General features: G+C 52.9%; 1 protein-coding gene across 1 annotated transcript in view; it reads right to left on the bottom strand.

The window, feature by feature from the left end:
* MROH7 (maestro heat-like repeat family member 7) overlaps positions 1-21,444 on the bottom strand; it is a 43,226-nt gene that overhangs the window by 12,654 nt on the left and 9,128 nt on the right. The window contains exons 4-14 of the mRNA XM_005878686.2: positions 15,926-16,009; positions 14,939-15,018; positions 14,539-14,668; positions 12,463-12,558; positions 11,651-11,755; positions 11,298-11,433; positions 8,638-8,750; positions 8,144-8,326; positions 7,646-7,800; positions 5,131-5,269; positions 1,941-2,140 (exon numbers count right to left, since the gene is read on the bottom strand). Coding sequence (XP_005878748.1) covers positions 1,941-2,140; positions 5,131-5,269; positions 7,646-7,800; positions 8,144-8,326; positions 8,638-8,750; positions 11,298-11,433; positions 11,651-11,755; positions 12,463-12,558; positions 14,539-14,668; positions 14,939-15,018; positions 15,926-16,009 — 1,421 coding nt within the window. The remainder of the gene's footprint in view (positions 1-1,940; positions 2,141-5,130; positions 5,270-7,645; positions 7,801-8,143; positions 8,327-8,637; positions 8,751-11,297; positions 11,434-11,650; positions 11,756-12,462; positions 12,559-14,538; positions 14,669-14,938; positions 15,019-15,925; positions 16,010-21,444) is intronic.

Raw genomic sequence — 21,444 nt, 5'->3', positions numbered from 1 at the left:
TTTTTGGTTTTGTAATGAATATTAGTCCAGTGTGAAAACTCAAGCTTCTGAACTCAGGGCATTCAGAATCATGCAACCTCTGTGCTAAAGCTTTGAAACTTGCGCTCAGTGACAGCTCCACCAGCGACGCCCCCAAAGTGTAAAGTCACACACACACACACACACACACACACACATACACACACACACCTACACACACCTACGCACGAAGGGACAGAGGCAGGCCCCAGATGTTGTCCACCTTAAGAGCCTAGGGCTCACCCTCCCAACTCTCCCATCCACCCTCCTCCCTCACCCCCGAAACTCCCAGCACTGGCTGAATGGCTAAGCTGAGATTTATACATTTTCGTTGGAGAAGGAAGGTTATATCTTCCAGTTTAAGCATTAGCACCTTTAACTAAAACAGAATGAGCCACCTGCAAACTATAATTACAGCACAATGCCATTTTTTCCAGCTTTCAGATTGGCAAAGATGAAAATGTTTTCTACTACACTGTGCTGGCAAAGTGGGAGGACATAGACACTCGCACACTGCTGGAGGCAGTGCCCTCTGTGGGCAGCAGCTTGGCAAATCTGGTGTCTTAGGGTGCACTCCAATTCTGCTTTCATCACTGCACAGCCCAGAACTCTTTCCCCCACATATTCCTGCTCCACCTTAACATTTAGACGCAGGAACCCCCTGGTGCAGCCATTCCCTGCCAGGAGTTCTCTCTGGTGCAGCCATTCCCTGCCAGGAGTTCCCTCTGGTGCAGCCATTCCCTGCCAGGAGTTCCTCCTGCAGAGACAGCGGCATGTGTGCACACAGGCATGTGAACAAGCAAACTGCTGCAGCATTGTCTGCAGTTGCAATGGGCCTAAATCAAGAGGACTCTGCCCAGGCAGTGTGGCTCAGTGGTGGAGCGTCAACCTATGAACCAAGAGGTCACAGTTCAATTCCTAGTCAGGGCACATGCCCAGGTTACAGGCTCGGTCCCCAGTAGGGGTGGGGGATGCAGGAGGCAGCCAATCAATGATTCTCTCTCATCGTTGATGTTTCCATCTCTCTCTACCTCTACCTTCCTCACTGAAATCAATTTTAAAAATTAAACAAAAAAAGAGGACCCTGGTGAAATAAATTGTGGTACATTGAAATTTCTTACACAGGAATATTATGTAGTTGTTAAAAATAACGAGCAGTGTCCTTGCCGGTTTGGCTCAGTGGCTAGAGGGTTGACCTGGGTTCGATTCTGATCAAGGGCACATGCCTGGGTTGTAGCTCAATCCCCAGGAGGGGGCGTGCAGGATGCAGCTGATCAATGATGCTCTCTCATCATTGATGTTTCTATCTCTCCCTCTCCCTTCCTCTCTGAAACTAATAAAAAAAAAATATTTTTTAAAAATGAACAGCTGTACATGTAATGATCTCCAATATATAGCATATGCTAAAAGCAGAAATGTACACCTGTGTGAGGTTCACAGCCCCATTGGTGTAAAAATAGAGAAATAAACCTATGAGCTTATCTCTGCACACACACCTCTGGGAGGGCAAGGAAGAACTCTGTCCTCCTGGGGAGGGTAACTGGGTAAGGGGAGGGAAGGACGCTCACTGTTAATGTCTTCGGAGATTTTTACTATGCGCATATATTACCTATTCTGATTAATAATTTAAAATCCGATGGTTGGGTCTTGGATTCAAACCTAATACAGCTAATACCCCTGGGGAGAGAGGAGAATGGCACGGTGAGCCCCGGGGGTGGGGGAGGGGGCGGTTCTCCTGCGGCCCAGCACGGAGCAGAGTCTGACGCACAGACAGGTGCTGGACACCTTGCTGGCTGTCACAGAAGTGTGCTTCTGTTTTCTCTCCTATCCCACAGCTAATTCCTATTGCTCGGCGCCCTCAAGGCCTTCAGAAGGGCCCTTGCTGCGTGGCCCTCCCTGAGCCGGACACAGCAGGGGCATACCGCACAGGTTCGAAGACGGAGGGCTGTGCGTCCTTCTTGGCGTCCTTGCGGTCAGGCTGGGAAGGCAGGCGGTGAGGTAGGTTGAGGCCGATGTGGTAATGGACCTGAATGAGCAGCGCCAGGAGCAGCTGGGGGTAGAGGCGCCTCACGCGGCCCAGGCAGCTGTTCACCGACAGGAGCTCGCACAGGCCGCTGGCTGCCTGAGGGCAGAGGGGAGGCTGGTGGGACGTCCTGCCCATTGCCTCGGCATCCCTGGCAGGGGATGCACCTCCTCTCTGGGTGACCTCTGGATCTTTGCTCTACGCTGGCCCAGCCTGAGAAAACCCAGATCCCCTCCACGCCCCACCTGGCTCCCGGCTCTCTGGGTGAGCCCTGCACCAGAGCAACAACAAGAACCTGCCTCTTGCTATTCACACCCCCTGGAGGATCCCGGTGGAGGGATCCCACCCCATCTCTGGGAGGTGGAGTGTCCATGGCACTGTCTCAGTGAGGAGACAAGCTAGATGGGGGATGGCACTTGCCCAAGGTCAGCCCCTTGCGGGCAGAGCTGGGTCGTGAGCCCAGGGTTTGAGATAAGGCTGTAGCTGCCCTGCCTCTTCCTCTTTGTAACAGGCACAAAGAGAGGCACCAGCTGACTCTACTTTGGGCCCTTAACTGCCCCGCTGCCTCCCCATATATCCAGCAGCCAAACAAGCGCCAGCCTTGAGCAGAGCCAGGGAGGACCAGTCCTGGACTCTCTCACCCCAAACCCACCTGCCTCGCCCTCCTGCCCCCACACCAGCGCTCCCAAGTCCTGGGAACCCAGCTTTGTTGGCGTTTGGCCCACCAGGTTCCCAAGGACCCAACTTGCACTCACCTCCCAACTTCACGTACCAGTCCTCTCTGGTCCTGGCCTGGGCCCACCCCTCACATTCGCCCCACCACTCCCACTCAGCCCATCAAGTCCTCTCTAACTTGCAGGACCATGTGTGGTGGGAGAGGGCAGTGATGGGCTGGGGTCATGAGACCTGATGGCTCATTCTGGTTCCACCACTCCCTGTCCCTCTTCAGGCCTCAGATTCATCCTCCATAAAGTGAGGCTACTGGTCCTCTTCCAGCCAGCTCACAGGTGTGGTGGGAATTGAGTGGAGGAGAAGGGAGAATGCTTTCTAAAGAAATGGTTGAAATCTGTGCCGCCAAACCCATGGCTTGTTCCCGTGGAAATAAAAGACATAATGTGGGCTGGATGAGAATAAGTGGCACTTATTTGTAATTCACGGCTTAAGAAACCCGTTCACATACACTACCTCACTCTTAACAGGTAAGATAGTCGGGCAGGAGTTATTACTACCCATTTTACAGATGCAAATATGGAGGATAAAGAGGGGGAAGTGACTGACCAAGGTTATATAGACAGGCAGTGGCAGAGCTAAGACAAGCCTCCTGGACTCAAAGCCTTGACACTTTTCAGCAGCCCAAAAACCAATGACTATATTTAGACAAAACAGTCTGTGGTGTAAGAAAAGTCGCTAGTGATGTGCCACAGGGCTCTGCTCTTGGCTTGATCTTGCTCAAATGGTTTATCAATACCACAATATAAAAATTAGTCCAGATTTTTAGAAAACCAAGATGGCGGCATAGGTAAACACCAGAGATTGCTGCCTCGCACAACCACTTCAAAAATACAACTAAAACAAGCAGCATGAATGACTGACTGAAGAAGAGGCTAGCACACACTGACGGAAGGAGGAGCGGATACATGCCCCAGGTAGGGAAGGCGTGGGTGCTGGTGCTTGTTCACAGAACTCTGTGCTGTGGGGAGCGGCAGAGAGATCAGGGGTGAAGCACAGGGTTGGAGGTAGGAGGTCTGGGTGTGAGTCCTGGCATCACTGCTTCCCGGCTGTGTGACCTTGGGCAAGACATGGACTGTACTGCTGAGCGGGAGTATCTTCCTCTGCAAAGGATAATGCCACCCACTCCTCCATTCCCCATGTCTTTGTTTATTTGCTTTCCTCCATCAGAATGTCTTGCTCTCTGCTGTATCCCAGAGCTTATGAGTCTGCATGGCACATAGTAGGTGCTCAATAAATATTTGTTGAATATATCAGTTCAAACATTTTTAATGTCTACTATGTGCCAGGTGCCTCTTAGACATTGGAGATATCATGGTGAGCAAAACAGGCTCAGTTATTCATCTTCATGCACCTCACAGATTAATCGAATGACCCCCTCCAACTGCTGTCAAATCACAACTGGGGTAAATTCTCCCAAGATAAAGTATGTGATGCAAAGTATAATATGCACAGATTTCCTCTTGTCAGGGAGATCGGGGAGGGCTGCCCTGAGGAGGTGAGGCTTGAGCTGAGAGCTGAGGGAATGAATAGACGTTAACTTGGTGGAGAGTAGTCTAGGCAGAGGAAACAACATGTGCAAAGGCCCTGTGACAAAAGACAGCATAGCACGTATGACATTCTGGTCAAGACCATGAGGCTGGAGCAAACAAGAGGAGCATGGAGTATGGTGAGGCCCGTGAGGGGTGTGGGGCCTGCAGCAGGGGTAGGAGCACTGTGTTACTCTCCAGGGCAATGGGAGGCCATTGAGGAGGTTGAGAAGAGCAGCTGCACATTTCTCAGAGACCTATTGGCTGCAGTACCGATTGCAGGGGCAGGAGTGGGAGCAGGGAGTGAGCAGGTGCCTTAGACCAGGGCAGCAGTGAGAGAGGCAGAGAGAAGTTGTCTCTCGAACCAGTGACCTTCCTGCAGTCAGAGCCCGTTCCCTCTGTGTCCTAGGGCTGTGCTCTGAGCCTGGCAGCAAGGAGAGCGTAAATGTTTTGTGTCACCGAGTGAGGAATGAGTCAGTCTTCATGACCACCCCGCGAGGCACATACTCTCCTTTCCACTTACAGATGCAGAGACTGAGCCTCAGAGAGGTACAGTGACTCACTCAGGCCACACAAAAGTAACATAGCAAAGCCGGTTCTCAGACGCAGGTCTGCCATCCCTGGTCATTTCGTGTTCACTACCCCGGGATGCTGATGGGCCTGTGGTGGCAGTGCCATTGTCATCAGTGGGCCATACAAGAGCCCAGAGGCAGAGGCTTGCCCAAGGCCACACAACTAGCTGCTAGCAGAGCAGGGCATGAGAAGCCGGGTGTGTTAAGCCCAGCAGGGGCAGGAGGGGCAGGGGCAGAGGGGCCGGCAGGCAGGTCTCACCGCTAGGGGCACGATGGAGGCCCTGCCCTTCTTGGTGACAGGCTTCTCCTTCAGGCTGGTCAGGAGCAGGTCCAGGAGGTCTCGGACTTCACAGCTGGGCTTGCCCAGTATCAGCTGCCTCCACATCTCTGCTCCATTGCTGGGAGGTCAGGGGTGGGGTATTTAGTGAGGACCAGGGCAGGGCACCCACCTGGCCTTCCAGTGGTAACCATGAGCATGCCAGCAAATTTCTGGAACAGCCCAGAAAACACTCCCTGGGAAGCAGGGGCCACTAGTGATAGAAAACCCGATTTCCTAGATATTATGCCAGGTGCTTTACATACTAGTTATTACTCCAGCAAATATTGAGCGTCTGCTGTCTGCCAGGCACTAAGCAAATTTCTGGGGAGACAGGTGTGAACGAGATATTGAGCCATTCAAAGTCACTGAATTCTCACAATGACCTCAGGGTGGGTTGTTATTCCCATTTCACAGATGCAGAGTTGAGGCTCAGGGAGGTGAAATCGCCAGTCCAAGACTCCACAGCTAATGAGCTATATTGTCAAGAAGTGACCAGGTCTGATGTCTCCAAAGCCTATGCCCTTTGGGGCTTGGAGCCTGCATTTGCCACATAACATCAAGGAGCCCCCACCCCTGTCCCTTAGAGGGCCGTCCACCAGGCACAGGGAGGACATCTGTGCAGGCGGCACAGCCTGCGGACACGCCTATCCTGGGGACTAGAAAGCATTGAGAGGCCAGTGCCTCTGCGTGAGGTTTGAACCTTCCGTTAACTTTCCAGCTCTGTTCCCCTGGAAACCTGATACACACAGCATGCCAACCATGTTGCTAGGCACCACTGCTTATGGTAAAAATGACCCAGTTGGTAAATTGCATCTGGGCTGGGAGGAACTGTAAATTCACTGTAAGAACCGACGGGGACGCCGTAGCGTTGAGCTTCCTGGGGCGCAGGGACTCTTGCGACTGGATTTGTCCCTGTGGGGACCCTGGAAGCAAAGTCTATGAGTTATTTGTTGTAAGAAATACTAGTTCCTGTGAGGCCAGAGACATTTAAGCCAGGGCGGCTCCTGCACCTTTCACCTGAGAGGCCCGAGAGACCCACTCTTGGACCCAAGGCCAAGAGTAAAGTAGGAAAGTGAAGCGTCTGGGGCACAAAATTTAAGGAGTCCCTCACTCTCGGGCTCACACAAGTGCAAGCTGGCACCTGAGAGCCAGGGCCTCCTTCAATGTTGTTCCAGCTCTGTCTGGTGGCTTCATGGGCTGCTGCATGGTTTCCTGCAAAGAGGAGCCCCTGACACTGCCCCTCCTATATCCTGAGCGACTCTATGTCAAGTGTGGCCCCAGCGGCCTGGTGAGTCCGAACGTTTAGAGGCTCTGAGAAGAAACCCTCTGGCGGGCAGTGCCGTCGGAAGGGTACGCTTCCTGCAGGTGGGAGAACGGACCCGTGTCGCGCAGCCCGCGCCATCCATGTCTTCGGTTTCTATGAATGACACCAACTCTTACTTAGAAGCACGCCCCGTTTGCATAGCTCCGCACAGTTCTTTCACATTCATTGTCGGCCAAACATCTTAAGAGATGGACCACACACACTCTGCCTTGTTGTAGCCACTCCAAGTGTGGGAGCATTTCCTGGGCTGAGCGGCTGGAGCAGTCAGACTGGTATCTCCTGCCTACAAGCTCACATCTGGCCCCATCAGGCCACCTCAGTCCTCTCTGCCCATCAAGCCACCTGCTCCCTGGAGGCTGAGAGCCTGTGCGTCCTCCTGCACAGGCCGGACCCGGCAGGAACTCAGCACAGCTAGCTGCATTGCTTGTCACGACCACTCGTCTGGAGTGGGAATTCAGGGATTACTCCCTCCTTTTGCCTGTGCGGGGAAACTAAGCCCAGAGAGGACAGGCAGGGCACCGAGCCCCACAGCAGCTGACGGCCGGGTCAGGACTATGTCCCAGGCTTCCTTTCTATGGCGTCATTACAGCTCTGGTCTTGGAGTTGGTCAGGTCTGAGTTTAGGTCCTCATGCTGTTGCTGGCTCACAAACTTCCTGCCTGGCTGGCATGTCTCGGTGGTTGAGCGTCGACCTCTGAACCAGGTCATGGTTCGATTCCCAGTCAGGGCATATGGCTGGTTTATGGGCTCAATCCCCAGTAGGCGGTATGCAGGAGGCAGCTGATGAATGATTCTCTCTCATCAGTGAAGTTCCTCTCTCTCTCTCTCTCTCTCCCCCTTCTTTTCTGAAATCAATAAAAAATTTTTTTTAAAAACCAACTTCCCCTGAGCCTTAGTTTCCTGATCTGTAGAATGGGGTTATTGCACTATTAATGCTGAGCACAGACAGCTAGCAGTGTTTGGGAGTGCTTACTGGTTGTCATAGCACCGCAGATCACAGAGGAGGGCCATCTGGAAGGGCAAGGGGCTCCTCTGGGTAGAAGGAGAGTCCCAGACCGTGGGGGTGGGGAGAGGGGAGAGCTGCTTTGACCCTCTGAGATGTAGTGGCCCACAAGCCCCCCTTACTTGGTACCTGTCCAGTGGGAGGGGGCACATGAGCAGGGCCACGACGACCTCGGTCATAAACGAGCTGGCCAGGAGAGAGATGGGCAGCAGGGCCACCTCGCGGGCCCGAGGCTCCTGGATGTGGCTCAGCTGCACGTAGATGGCCTGCATGATTTCCGGGATCTGGAGCACAGCGGCGGGCGGGCGCCGTGAGCAGGTGGAGGCCCATGGGAAGCAAGGGCAGGCGTGGGGGCAGGGAGATGGAGGAGGAGAGGAGTGATAGGATAGAGTGACAGGAAAGAGGGGGCACACAGGAGAGAAATGGGGAGGGCAGATGCCTGCTCCTTCCCTGAACACGAGCCCCTTTGTCTTCACTGCCCACCTCCACCCCATAACGCATGGGTGAGTTTTTTCTCGCTCCAAGTTGGGAGCACCTAGAACTCAGCCACCACCACCCCGCTCTGCCTGAGGGATGAGCGGGCCCTATAGGGGTCTCCCTGCCCAGCCCCTGCTCCCAGGGCCTTACCACCTCCAGCGCCCTGTGCCGGTACCACTCCAGCACTGAGCTGAGCGTCACCTCCGAGGCCAGCTGCATCATCTCCCCCGAGTCTCTCCCCTGAGCCTCGGCCTCCGAGCCGCCTGTCAGCCCTTCCAGGGCGGCTAGCAACAGGTCCTTCACCTGCTGGGGCCCCAGGAAGTCTCCGAACTCCTGAAACAGAGGCGCAGAGATGCAGGCACACACGGACAGACCCCGAATGAGCTGTACACAGATGCACAAATGCGCCAGACAGGCAGAGGTCAGCAGGGAGGAGCTGCAAAACAGGGGTGTCGTGGCCCATATGCTGTGGCACAGGCCAGAGGGGTCGGGGCACTCAGCGCGGCCCACGTGGTCAGAGCCGGCTTCCTGTAAAGGGGACTTGAACCTGGGAAGATGGGAGGGGTGGGGAAGGCATTGGGTATGGGCGCTGCCCTTCTCCTGCATCCCCGGGAAGGCCCAGGGCAGGGGGCAGCCAGCAGTACCGCGATGACACGCAGAATGTTCTGGCATGGGCTGGCAGGGTTGTAGGGCCCCAAGAACCGCTTGTTGCTCTCATACAGTTCCCTCTGGTCGGTCTCCCTCTTATCTCTGGCTCCTGCAAGAAGAGGGCCTTTTTAGTGAGGCCCAACCACCTCGCCTTTAGAGCATTTTGTTAAACAAACATGGAGGAAGGGCATACATCATAGCACCAGCTTAATACACTTTCAAATGCGCAGCCTAGCCATTAACTGGGCCCAGACCAAGAAACAGAACGTGATCAGCACCCAGAAGCCCCTCTTGTGCCTTCTCGGTCCGCTCTCCCCTCGGCACCCGGTAACCAGGGTTCTGCCTTCACCCACAGATGGGACAGCCTTGCTGTTGGACTTCTATGAATGGACTCATATGTTAGCCTGGTGTCTGCCTTTCACGCAACATCATGTGGGCGAGATTCGTTGGCACCATTGCAAGCAGTATTGCTTCATTCATCTCAGTGCTGCATGGTTTCCCATGGTGTGAATATACTACAATTTCTGTATCTGTTCCGCTTCTGAGGGACATTGGGTTGTTTCCAGCTATCATGCATCGTGCTGCTATGAACAGTCCAGTATGTCTAGTCCATGCCTTTTGGTGAATAAATGTGCACATTTGTTAGTTGGGTGGCTGGAGAGAAATTGCTATGTGTTGGGGCAAGCGTAGGTTCAGCTCCAGGGGATGCTGACAGTTCTCCACGGCGGAGACCATGTGCTCCCACCTGCAGTGCACGGGAGTTCCCGTGGCTTCGTGTCTCACCAGCATGTGTATTGTCTGTATGTTTCATTTTTGTCATTCTGGTGGGGGTGTGGCAATACCTCTTTTAATTGGCAATCGCCCTACCCCTGGCATTCCCAACCCCCCTTTTCTGCCTTTTTTTCTTTAGGATTTATCATCATCTAACTTACTATATGCTTTTATTTTATTGTCTCCTGACAACAAGGAGGCAAGCTCAACAGGGGGGATTCTTTAATTCATTAATTTTACATTTGTCTTCACTACTGTGTCCCAGGGCCTAGAATAGTCTCTGGCACATGATGGCTCTGTTTTTTTTCTACTAAAGGAAACACATTTCAGGTGCATTTTCTGAGCCCTCACTGTGGCCTGGCCTGGGTCCTACCTGGATCCCCCAGCGTAGGCAAGACATGGGCATAGGAAAGGTCTGTCAGGGTGGAGGGACCACACGGACCACATGTGTGGGTTGTATGTAAGGGAAGGAGCTTGAGACCTAGAATCAGGCCCACGCAGGTTCGTATCCTAGCTTGGCTGCTTCCTACAGGGGGGAGGAGCGTGGACAAACCACTTTGCTCCTAGAGAACCTAACAGAGTGGGTTTGGCCTCGGGTTGCCAGATAAAATACAGGCTACCCAGTTAAATGTGAATTTCAGGTAAACAAATAATTTTTAGTGAAAGTATATCTCAAATATATATTTAATCAAATTATTCATTGTTTATCTGAAACTCACAGCTAAGTGGGTGTCCTATCCTTTCGTTTGCTAACTCTAGCAATGCTGTACTAACTTGGTCTACACTTTTCCTGCCCCTAAGGCTGATGATGAATGTGACTTATACCACTTTCACCCACCACTCAGGAGGTCTGAGTGGTTCCTGGGCAGCAGGGGACATCGCCTAGGGGCCAAATATTTGTCCCAAATGCTAGAGGTCAAGAAAAGCAGACACCAGACAGATCCCAAAAGGCCGAAACTGATCATCCATGTAGGCATGGGGAAAACAAAACTATTTGACAAATGTCTATGTGTGTACTGAGCTGGTCTCTTTACATATATGACCTCGTTTAAGCTCTCAAAAATCTTGCGAGTTATATCCTATTGCACCCTTTTTTACGGGTGAGGAAATCTAGGCCTAGAGAGAGAAGCACCTGCCGGAGGTCACACAGCTAGGAAGGGCTAGAGCTGATCTTGTACCGAGGTCACTCTGCCTCCAGAGCCAGGGAAGTTTAAACAATAAGCCCAGGTCCCTTGGCTTGGGGCAATGTTGGGCCTATGGCAAAAAAAAAAAAAGGATGCAAGGAACAGGTGATACTGTGCATCTCTAGGTGCAGTGCCATCTGGGCACCTGTGCCAGCCCACACCGCATCACCAGCTCCCTGAAGCTGAATCCAGGGATGTTCTCCACCAACAGGCTTTAACCACTCCTGATCCTAAGATAAAACCTGTATTCCGTTCATTCAATAAATAGTCACTAAGCACCCACCATGTGCCAGCCCATGGCTAGCCCTTGGGGATTCAGTGGTGAACCAGACACAGCCTTGCCCTGCCCTCAAGTGGGGTTATAGTCTAGTCTAGTGGGAAAGACAGACCAGGAGACAAGATATTAATTAGGGCTACCATGCCTGAGTATATACGGTTCCATGGGAACGTGAAAACGAGTCACCAATTAAATTCAGAGGATGAGGAAAAGCTTAGATAGAAGGATTGCTTAAATCAAAACAGGCTTGTGTGTGCCTTTGTCCCCTGGTCCTGTGGGGACTGTGTTTGTGCCTCTGCAGACCCCATCAGACCCTTTGCTGGTCTCCACGATCTCCCACCAGCGCCTCGTAGCTAACGCTCCAGGCAAGTCCCTGGCCACGCGCCTGCGCAGCAGCCTTGCTTCGGAGGTGCTCCAGGCTTACGTTTCTGGAGCTCCAGGATGGTGTAGAGGACGGCGATGCCATCCAAAGCCTCCCGGCCTATGTCCTCCTCAGGGTCCCCGATGCGAAGGATGAGTCTCCCCAGCAGAAGCCCCAGCGCAGGGAATCCCGAAGACATCTGTTTGCGTTGTAACCTTAGGGACTGAGTCTGATAGGTTCAACAATGCTATACAGCACATGGTGAACGGGGCTGGGACACCTGCCCTGATAGCAGAGCCCTCTGAGGCTGGTAAGGGTCGCCTCGGAATCTCTGGACAGACCACAGGCACCCTCAGAGCTGGGAAGAGTCTCCCCAGAAGTGCCCCCTCCCCCCCCGCCTCCCAGGGGACACTCACAAAGAAAGGCAGGGTGAGAAGCGTATGGTTCAACAAAGAGACATTGCTGTTCACAGCGCGTGCTCGCTCATGGGCCTTTCCAGAGTTCATCCAGGGCCCCAGGGGCTGTGAGGATGAGGGCAAGACTCAGCACTACAGGCCGGCTGCCAGGCTCCATTGACCAGCTTCCGGGGAGGGCAGAAAGACCACTCCTGCCCTAGCCTCAGTGGATAGAGTGTTGGCCTGAGGACCGAAGGGTCCCAGGTTCGATTCTGGTTGAGGGCGCGCATACCTCGGTTGCAGACTACTCCGCAGCCCAGGCCCTGGTTGGGGCACGTGTAGGAGGCAACCAATTGATGTGTTTCTCTCACATTGATATTTCTCTCTATTTTTCCCTCTCCTTCCACTCTCTCTAAAAATAAATGGGAAAATAGCCTCAAGTGAGGATTAAAAATAAAGAAAGACCGCACCCCACAGTTCTCCTCTTCTTAAAGCTTAGGGACTCATGGGTTCAGAAGCTGAGAATGAAGCTGGAAGACCAATGAGGAGAGAGATGAAAGATGGAGAGTCATGAGGATAAAAGAGAAAGACAGGGGCAATAATAGAGACAGCAGAGATATGGGGGCAGCTACAGCAGGAGTATGAGAGATATGGAGAGGGTGGAGGGGCAGGCGTCTGGGACAGGGCTGTAAAAGACAGGGAGGCAGAACATTGGCACAAGATGACATCCGGAAGTCAAATCACTCCTTCTGGATCTAGCCCCGCCCCCCCAGCTCCCCCTCCTGAGCCAATTCTGCTCCCTCCTCCACCCTTCCTCTCCCCCCTCCCCACACCTCCAAAATGCTCTTCAGCCCAGCAGGAGTGGGGTCCTCAACAAAGAGAGCGTTGAGCAGTGTCTGCAGGGCATCCAGGGTCTGGCGGTAGAGGATCTGTGGATAGGGGGAGGACCAAGCCACTCGGAGCCCCTGCAGCAGACCCTAGCCCCGGGCAACCCCTGTGTGTGGGCCCTGGAAGGCTGCTTTCTGGTCCCTCCTCTGAGACTAACTTGATGTATGATATTGGACACATTCCTTCCCCTCCATGGGTACAGTTTCCTTATCAACAAATTGATAATTATTATCCATTCACTTCTTACCTCAAAGGGGGAGGAAGCAGAGACCCCACATTTACTGAGAATCTACTATAGGTCAGGTAAGCAACAAAGGAGGGGTGGGTGGGGAAAATGCTCTAGAGCTGTAAGAGCTAGATAAACTTTATTATTGTCTCTGATTCTTCTTTTAAGTGCTATTCCTAGACCTAAATCGATTTTCCAGGTCGCCCCTTCAGGGGTCATCTCTACCCTGCCCGGGCTCCTCCTCTGTCAGCCACACCACAGCCCTGGAATTGTTTTAATAAGTGTGTGCATTATACATGCACAGGGCCGAGCAGTGGATTCCAGCCACGTTGGGAAGGCCCTCTCTCCCCTGTCTTCCCTTGTCCTGCCAAGTCACCATGTCTGTCTCTCATGTTGTCACTGTTCAGGGTTACAAGGCAACCACCAAGCCAACCTCACTCGCCAACTTCCTCCTCCTTCCCTCTCATCCGCAACCTATCACTGTGCAGTGCTGACCTCTGCTGGCTAGGGCTGGTACTACAAGGGGACTGCTCTCTTCCCCCTCCCCACCCATCCCCGCAACCCCCCAATTAGCCACCCTTCCTTTGGGTCTCCTCTGGAACCCAGAGCCCACCTACTGCCACCTGCTCTGGCTCCCACAGCTCTCTTGCCTTGCTTCCCAGCACTCTAGCCTGGCCCTCTGGGCTCCAGCCACACTGCCTCATGTCACCCTTGCAGACACCATGTTCTCTCTGTCCTCAGGCCTCTGCACAGGCTGTTCCCTCTGCCTGGTGTGCCTTTCTTTCTGCCAGCCCCACTCCCTTCAGTTAATTAGCTCTTCTTTAACCTCAGCTCCAGCACCATGACCCCTGACCCCCATCTAGGCCAAGTTCCCCCATCCTGGGCTCTTATAGCACCAAGTACTTCTTGCGTGCAACATTTGTCAGTGTTGTAATTTTGCATTAATTTTAAGATTCCCTTGCCCTAGCTGGTTTGGCTCAGTGGCTACAGCGTTGGCCTGTGGACTGAAAGGTCCCAGGTTCGATTCCAGTCAAGGGTACATGCCTGGGTTGCAGGCTCAATCCCCAGTAGGGGGCGTGCAGGAGCCAACAAGTCAATGATTCTCTCTCATAATTGATGTTTCCATCTCTCTCTCCTTCTGCCTTCCTCCCTGAAATCAATAAAAATGTGTGTATATATATATATATATATATATAGAGAGAGAGAGAGAGAGAGAGAGAGAGAGACTCCCTGATCATGTCTATCTCCCCGTGCCCTTGCCCCTACTGAATCTCAACCCTGCACTTCAGGAGTAGGCCCTCGGTTAATATTTGATGAACGAACGGATGAATGAATGTGCCTTTCCCTGAGCTGAAACACCTTTCCCTTAACTTCCCCCACTGACCCTACATCCTACACTGAGGGTCACCTCTGCCCACTCCTCCTAGGACAGGCCTGCAGAGGCTTAAAGACGCTCGTGTGAATGAGCTCCTGGAGGTTCTACTTCTCCAGGCCTCAGCCCAGTCTTTCTTCATCATGGCCCAGTCCTCAGCCCTCCTCCTCTCAATCCTGGCCACCTCCTCTGGCCAGGCCAACATCTGCCCAGAAGCAGACAGAACACTCCAGAGGAGGGGCTGATCCCCATTCCAAAGATTCATTCATTCACCAAACATCCCTCTCAGGCCAAGAGAGGGTCAGCAAACTGCCCGAGGCCCCGAGGCCTGAGTAGGAGGGTGGACATCCTCATCCCCTGGAATGTGCCTCACTCTGAGGGCCCTGGGCAGCCGCAGGGCCTGCTGGGGAGGGCCCTGCTCACCTGTATGCTCTCAGCCTTGGCCTCATCTTTCTCCTGCATGGCCTGCACGGAGGGCAGGGAGAACACACTCCTCACGCACGTGTTCACCAGCTCGGACCGCTCCCGGGCACCCAGGGTCGGCTGGGTGTGGCTGGTGAAGAGACAGAAAGCAAAGGCGTGGAGTGAGGGGGACCCTGTGGCCGGAGGCTGGGGCTGTGCATGCAGAGCTGGGATGATGGAGGTTTAGGGGTGGGCCTGAGATTCAGACCCACAAAGGGGGAGAGGAGGTGGGGAGGAGGGACTGGGCAAGGGGAGAGGAGAAGGCATGGGGGTGGGGGTGGGACACAGCAGAGGGGCCCCAAAGGAGAGAGGCAGAGTCCATGGGAAGAAGGGCATGGGGTTGGGGAGGGGGTGTGGGCACCTCAGCTGCGTCAGGGTCTCCATGGCCTCCTGACGGACGGAGCTGGAGAGGGAATCCAGCGGCTCCTCCTGGATCTGCCTCTGGACAGGGGACCACAGTTGGGCCGATGAGGGGGGCAGGCCACTGCAGACCACAGGGCAGCGGCCACCCTCCTTACAAGGAGCGGGCGGCAGAGCCCCTCGCCTGGGCAGAACTCCCCGCCTCCACTCCCATAGGCCCCCAGTGAGGGGAGCCTGCTTGCTGCCCAAACCTGCCCTGAGCACTCAGTTCAACGCCACCAAGAACACCCCTACTCTAACCAGCTGCACCCAGAAATCCGCTTAGCCACAGCATGGGGGCTCAGCAAGAACTGTTTCTGAAGCCTCATTGTGGGGAGGTATATTTAAATCATGGACTGGCCCAAAGCAGAAAACAGCGAAGGGCTCCTGAAAGAAATCCAGTTGGATTCCTTTAAAGATGGTCTAATGACGTCTCACTTTTGATCTGGTACCTGCACACAATAGGTGCGCCATTCATGCTAGTTAAACGGAGGTACCAAGGGCAAGGATGCTTTCTCTCTTTAAGGGACCCAAAGCTAAATACAATTTTGGAAACCCAGCCCATTCTGTGGATAACTGAGAAGTGATTATATTTTGCAAAATGACAAGGAAATTCCCTCCCCACCAGGAGGAATTGCTGGTATTAAATAATAACTGCTCCCGGGTGTATAATGCTTTCCAGGGAGCTAACCATTGGCTTGTGTCCTCCCAACAAGCAGTGACTCGGGAATTATCAGGATGAGAAGAGTGAGGCTCGGAGAAGGGGAATGACTTGCCTGAGCTCCCCGATAGCCAGAGGACAGCTAGAGGTGGAGCTGGGACCCAAGTCCAAGTTCCTGCCTCCTCATCTGTCCTCTCACCACCTCAGCCCCCATCGCATCAGCGGGTGGACTCAGGACCTCCGCTCCCTCCCCACCCCAAAGCCACAGATCGGATGCGGCTCCCACACCATCATCTTCTTCATCATGGTCTTCTTCTCTCCGTCACCTTCCGGCACATCCTGGCTCTTCTGGAGGGCGATGACATTCTCGACCTCGGGGGCAGCAGAGGGCAAAGCCGCAGGGTGAGCGCCACACTGGGCCGGCTTTCAGGGGCTGTCCCTCCCCCGCAGCCCCCGCCCGCCACCTGCAGGCGTGCCAGCCGCTCCTCCCCAGCTGCCAGCCCCCAGTGTCACCCGTCACCCCCGAGAGAAATGAGAAACCACAAGGGGAACTGCTGGGGGGCAGGGTGAGACTTGAGAAGGTGACAGCAGGAGGGTGTGGATAGTCCTTGAAGAACAGCATTTGGGGGAGGACAGATATGAGCAACTGCTAAACTCTCCCCCTGACCAGTCAACTAAGGGAGAAGAGGTCGCAGCTGGGGGGACAGAAAGGGTCCCAATATCTCAAGCTGAAATCTCACCATGAGTAATACCTCTTTTTATAAAATGTGCTTTTATTTATTTCAAAGAGAGAGTGAGAGAAACATCTGTGAGAGAGAAACATTCATCAACTGCCTCCTGCATGCCCCCTACTGGAGCCTGCAACCCAGGCATGTGCCCTGACCAGGAACTCGTTGCATCCAATGCGACCTCCTGATGCATTAATCAGCAGTTCTCAACCTGTGGGTCGCGACCCTTTTGGCGGTCGAATGACCCTTTCACAGGGGTCGCCTAAGACCATCCTGCATATCAGATATTTACATTACGATTCATAACAGTAGCAACATTACAGTTATGAAATAGCAACGAAAATAATTTTATGGTTGGGTCACAACATGAGGAACTGTATTTAAAGGGCCAGAAGGTTGAGAACCACTGCTAGATGATGCTCAACCAACTGAGCCACACAGGGGCAGTAATACCTCTTAAGGGCCTCTGCTATCTACCTTCTTAAGGGCACATCCTAGTCAGATTAAGGTATTCTGCTGCCTGAGAGAGGGAATACATTAACCAATGTCCAATTAATCTATTCATTCTCCTTATCTTAAAGCAGAAGAAGAAAGAAAACACAAAATAAAGTAACTTTGTATAATAAAGAAAGCAAAACAAAGTAACCAGATGGGCAGTGTGGTGGGTTAAAGATCCCACACGTTCTTTCCCACTCCTACCAACAGGACAGATGGCCCTTGAATCTGGGTTCATCTCACCACTTGTTTGGACCAATAGAATTCTATGGAGGTGATGCTGTGCATTCCTGGCCTAACCCTTAAAGGAATTGGCAACTCTTCCCCTCTGGAACCCAGCTGCCACGGAATGATGACACCATGTGGAGAGAGACGCTGGAATATGGGGTCATTTGGATGCTCCAACCCCCCTCCCCAGGTGATCTCAGTCTACACCACACAGGGCAGAAGAACCACCTGCTGAGCCCAGTCAAATTTTAGAATCATGAGAAATTGGGCCCTTTCCATCCTTACTTCCCCAGCTGCCAGAGTGAACTTTTAAACCACTAAGTTTTGGGGTGGTTTGTTATACAGAGGTTGATAACTTCAAGTGTAAAAGTGATGGGAGAGAGATGGCTCGTTCAGACTGAACGGTCAGGGAAGGCCTCTCAGAGGAGATAATATCTGAGCCGAGTCCTGAATGACAAGAAAGAGATAGCCATGTGAAGAACTAGAAGGAGGGTCTACCTGTCTCCCCAAACTAGAATGTCACTTCACTATTGGATCTCTGGTGCCTGAAACAGTGCCTAGCACATAGTAGGAACTCGATTAAATGTGTTGAGTGGTTGCAGTAATAAACCTTTTCTGTGCAAGGACTGTGCTCAGGGCTGTGCATACATTATGTAACACTAGCGGCCTGGTGCACAGATTCGTGCACTGGTGGGGTCCCTTGGCCTGGGGATCAGGCCGAAAGCAGCTCTCTGACATCCCCTGAGGGGTCCCAGATTGCCAAAGGGTGGTTCTCAGGTGATGCACCCCAGAATCGGGCTCCCTCCTCTCTGTGGCATCACCCGAGAACCACAGCTGCCAAGTCACTGCAGCTTGGCAGCTCCTGCGTTGAGCGCTGCCCCCTGGTGGCAGCTACCAGTCGGACGGTCAGATGGTCGCTTAGGCTTTTAGATAGATAGATAAAGAGATAGGTAGACCTCACTTCGGCTTTATTATGCCTCTCTTGTAGGTAGAAGAACCTTCCTGGCAGAAGTAACAAATGCAAAGGCCCTGAGGTAAGAATGGGTTTGGCATGTGTGAGAAACAGAAAAAGGTAGTGTGGCCAGAGCAAGGTGGACAACTAGAAGGGTATCGTGGGATAAGGACGGATGCTCCCCAAATGCAAGACCTCTTCTTAGTCCTATCACCACCTTCCCACCCCCACCCTCACCCTGCATTGCCTCAGAGACGGGAGCTGGCCTCAAAGCTGCCAGGGGGCAGGCCTCCCTCCTAGGAGTCCTGGCCTGGATGGATCCCCAACCTCCAGACTGTCCATCAACCAGTCTTGCCCACACTCTGTGTGTCATACTCATGCCCACCAGCCTGTCCAGTCTGCCCCACTGGCCCTCACCAAGTGCTGCAGACACTGGCTTTCTCTGGCCACCTGAGGCCGGCTGCATGGCCAAGACCTGGGTCCGGCCTGTGTCCAGCCTTTCTGTCTTCTTTAGAGACCCTCTCACAATTCACTCAGTTGCTTAGAAATCTTACTGAGCACCTATGGTGAGCCAGGCAGTGCCCTGGGTGCTGGGAAAACAGATGTGAATAAGACAGACAGAAATCGCCGATTCACAGGGGAAACGTTACAGTGGGAGAGACGAACAAGAAAGAAGATGAAGAAGTAAAGCACACGGTGCATCAGATGGTGATGAGCACCATGGAGAAAAGAGGAGCCGGGGGAGAAACAGGGAGTGTCGGGGCTGGGGAGGGGGCGCTGGGAGGGAGGGGGCATCCCAGGAAGTCCACTGCTGGCTGGGCAGGAAGCATACCAGAGTCATTTTGTTGCCATCCTCTCCATCCTCTCTCTCCCCTGGTGCGTTCACCAGGCATGAGGTCTCTTCACTGAAGGTTCCTGCATGTCACCGTTTCAATAGAAGAGAAGAGGGGAGAAAGATACAGTATACCTGGGGTGCCATAGTCCCATCTCTTCTCCCCACTGGGCTTCTCCAATCCTAACTCCCCCAGCAGCCAGACTGGCTCCCTTCCCTAAAGCCCGTTGCTGGCACCTCATTTCACTGAGCATCCTTGCCCTGCAGGGCAGCCTCCCTCCCTGTCCGGGCCCTGCCCCCACACTCTCCCCTCACTCACCATGCTCTGGCCACACTGGCCACAGGCTTTCAGGCCCAGACACGCTTCCTCCCAGGGGCCTTTGCACAGGCATCTTCCTCTGCCTGGGCCAACCCACTGCCACGCCCCCTCGCCCAGGTCTCGCGCCGCCCTTCGCGTCTAAGCTTGCTTGTCACTTCTCCAAGAGGCTTCCCTTAACCTTCAGGCGAACAGGGGCCCCACTGTGACCCTCTTGTGCATCAGCGTACTCTCTCTTTTCAACCTTCATCACATTTCGTAATTAAACTCTTATCTGTTGTAGTAGATACCTGCTGTTTTGTCAGCCCCAGACTTCCTCCTCCTTCTTTTGGTGACAGAGTTCCTGCCTTCCCTGTGGATTACCCATTCCATGAAGCTAGGTGAAGCGGAATTCTTCAAGCCCCACCCATCACCCCTCTTCACATAGGGGTGGGTCTGCAACCCAAGCGTGGCCAATAGAGTCCCGTGCCCTCAGCCACAGGGGTTTGTCCAAGGATGGGGTCCTGGGTGAGCAGGGCAATGGAGCTCTTTATTTAAGAGAGTGTATCTCCTTCTGATGAGCCTGGAACTTCAGGGCCATCTGCTGGAAGATGGAGCCAATAGAGAAATGCAGAGATACCCCAAAAGCAGTGAAAACAGCTAGCACCAAGGGTACCATTCTCCACTAAAAGGGACAAGGCTCCTTGGAGAAATGGCTGACTCTAGGCCTTGGGCAGAGAAAGTATAAGACCAGCCAGAAACCAAGGAAGAGACGTCTTGCACCAGAAATAAGGAAGGGAGCTCACGGAACAACGGGGATCTGTCACCGGGACACAAAAGCTTGCTGGAAGGGAGTCCACTTGTCAAATTGGGAGAAGTTTGAGTATCACAATAAGTCATGGCAGCAACAGATGACATAGTCCATTGAATAAACTAGGAATCCACAACTCTACATTGATGTAAATAAGTAAATGAGCACATTGAAAGTCTGATGGGGATATTTACACCGTTTCAGAGTAGCTCCCCACATGATATTTCTGACAAAGGGGTAAACCTTGGCAGCCACCGTCTCACTCAAGTGATTGACATGACCATCATCAGTAATGGAGCAAGTCAAAAGCATGCGCCACCATTGCATAGCAGGCAATGCGAGAAAGCCAGCACCACTCCTGTGCTTTTCCTGCCAGGCGTGCATGGCGGGGGCGTGATCCTGAGGAAACAGACAAACCCAAACTAAGGCACAACTTACAAAACAGCTGGCCTGTAATCTGCAACGTCAGGAGATCACCATCGCCCGGCTCCCCTTGATGACCTCACAGGCCCCGCAGCCGTGGCCAGCAAGGGCTTGCCCAGCCTGAAGCAGCGAGTGGAAGGGGTTGTCCAGGATTCGACCACGGACCAGTGACCGAATCTAGCCAGGAACCCATCGACAAGACTGCTAACCAAGCCTCTGAGACTTTCTCAGGTTTGTTTGTGTGTTTGTGTGTGTGTTTTTTTTGGGGGGTGGGGGGTGTGGATGAGGCCTCCTGAAGTGACAAAAGGGATCGATGGGTGACTCCCCTCCAAGCCCTGAGCTCGGGTCAGCTGGTGCCCCCTTGGCCGGATGCCTCATGTTCAAAAAAGAGAAAAGAACAAGAAAGTCAAGGAAAGGCTAAGGACTGAGGAAACAAAACAGACGAGACAAAAAGGCGCAATGAGTGATTTGGAGCTGATCTCCTTTTCCAGAAAAACATTCCTGAGACGGTCAGTGACATCAGAGTGGGGTCTGGGAATGAAATGGGAGCTGTGTATGAATACGGATTTCATGATTTTGATGGTTACCTTTTGTCCTCTTTTGTAAGAAATAAAAACTAAAATTCAGGGGTGATGGGGCATCATTTGGCAACTTATCCAATCATTCACAACAAGTTGTATATGGTGCTTTCAACTTTTCTGCAAGTTTTTATTGTTTTAGATTTTTTAAAAAGAATGAAAGGAGCTAGAGGCATTTTTCAGAGACAAATGACCAAGTTCATCACCAGCAGAATCACTAAAGGAAAGTCTAAAGGACATACTTCAGGCAGAAGGAAATCAATGGCAGAGGGAAGGTCTGAGATGCAATAAGCAATGAAGGCAAATAAAGAAGCTCATATTGGGGTTAATATAAGAACATTAACTACATAAAATAATATCCTATCTTATAAAAGAGAAACATGGTAATTAGCCGTACCTCCGCTACCCTTCCCATTGACTAATCAGGGAGATATGCAAATTAACTGCCAGCCAAGATGGCGGCCG

Source organism: Myotis brandtii, unplaced genomic scaffold, assembly GCF_000412655.1.
Source record: "Myotis brandtii unplaced genomic scaffold, ASM41265v1 scaffold57, whole genome shotgun sequence".
NCBI lineage: Eukaryota > Metazoa > Chordata > Mammalia > Chiroptera > Vespertilionidae > Myotis > Myotis brandtii.
Note: the sequence above shows the minus strand (reverse complement) of the source record. Positions and strands in the feature narration are given on the sequence as shown.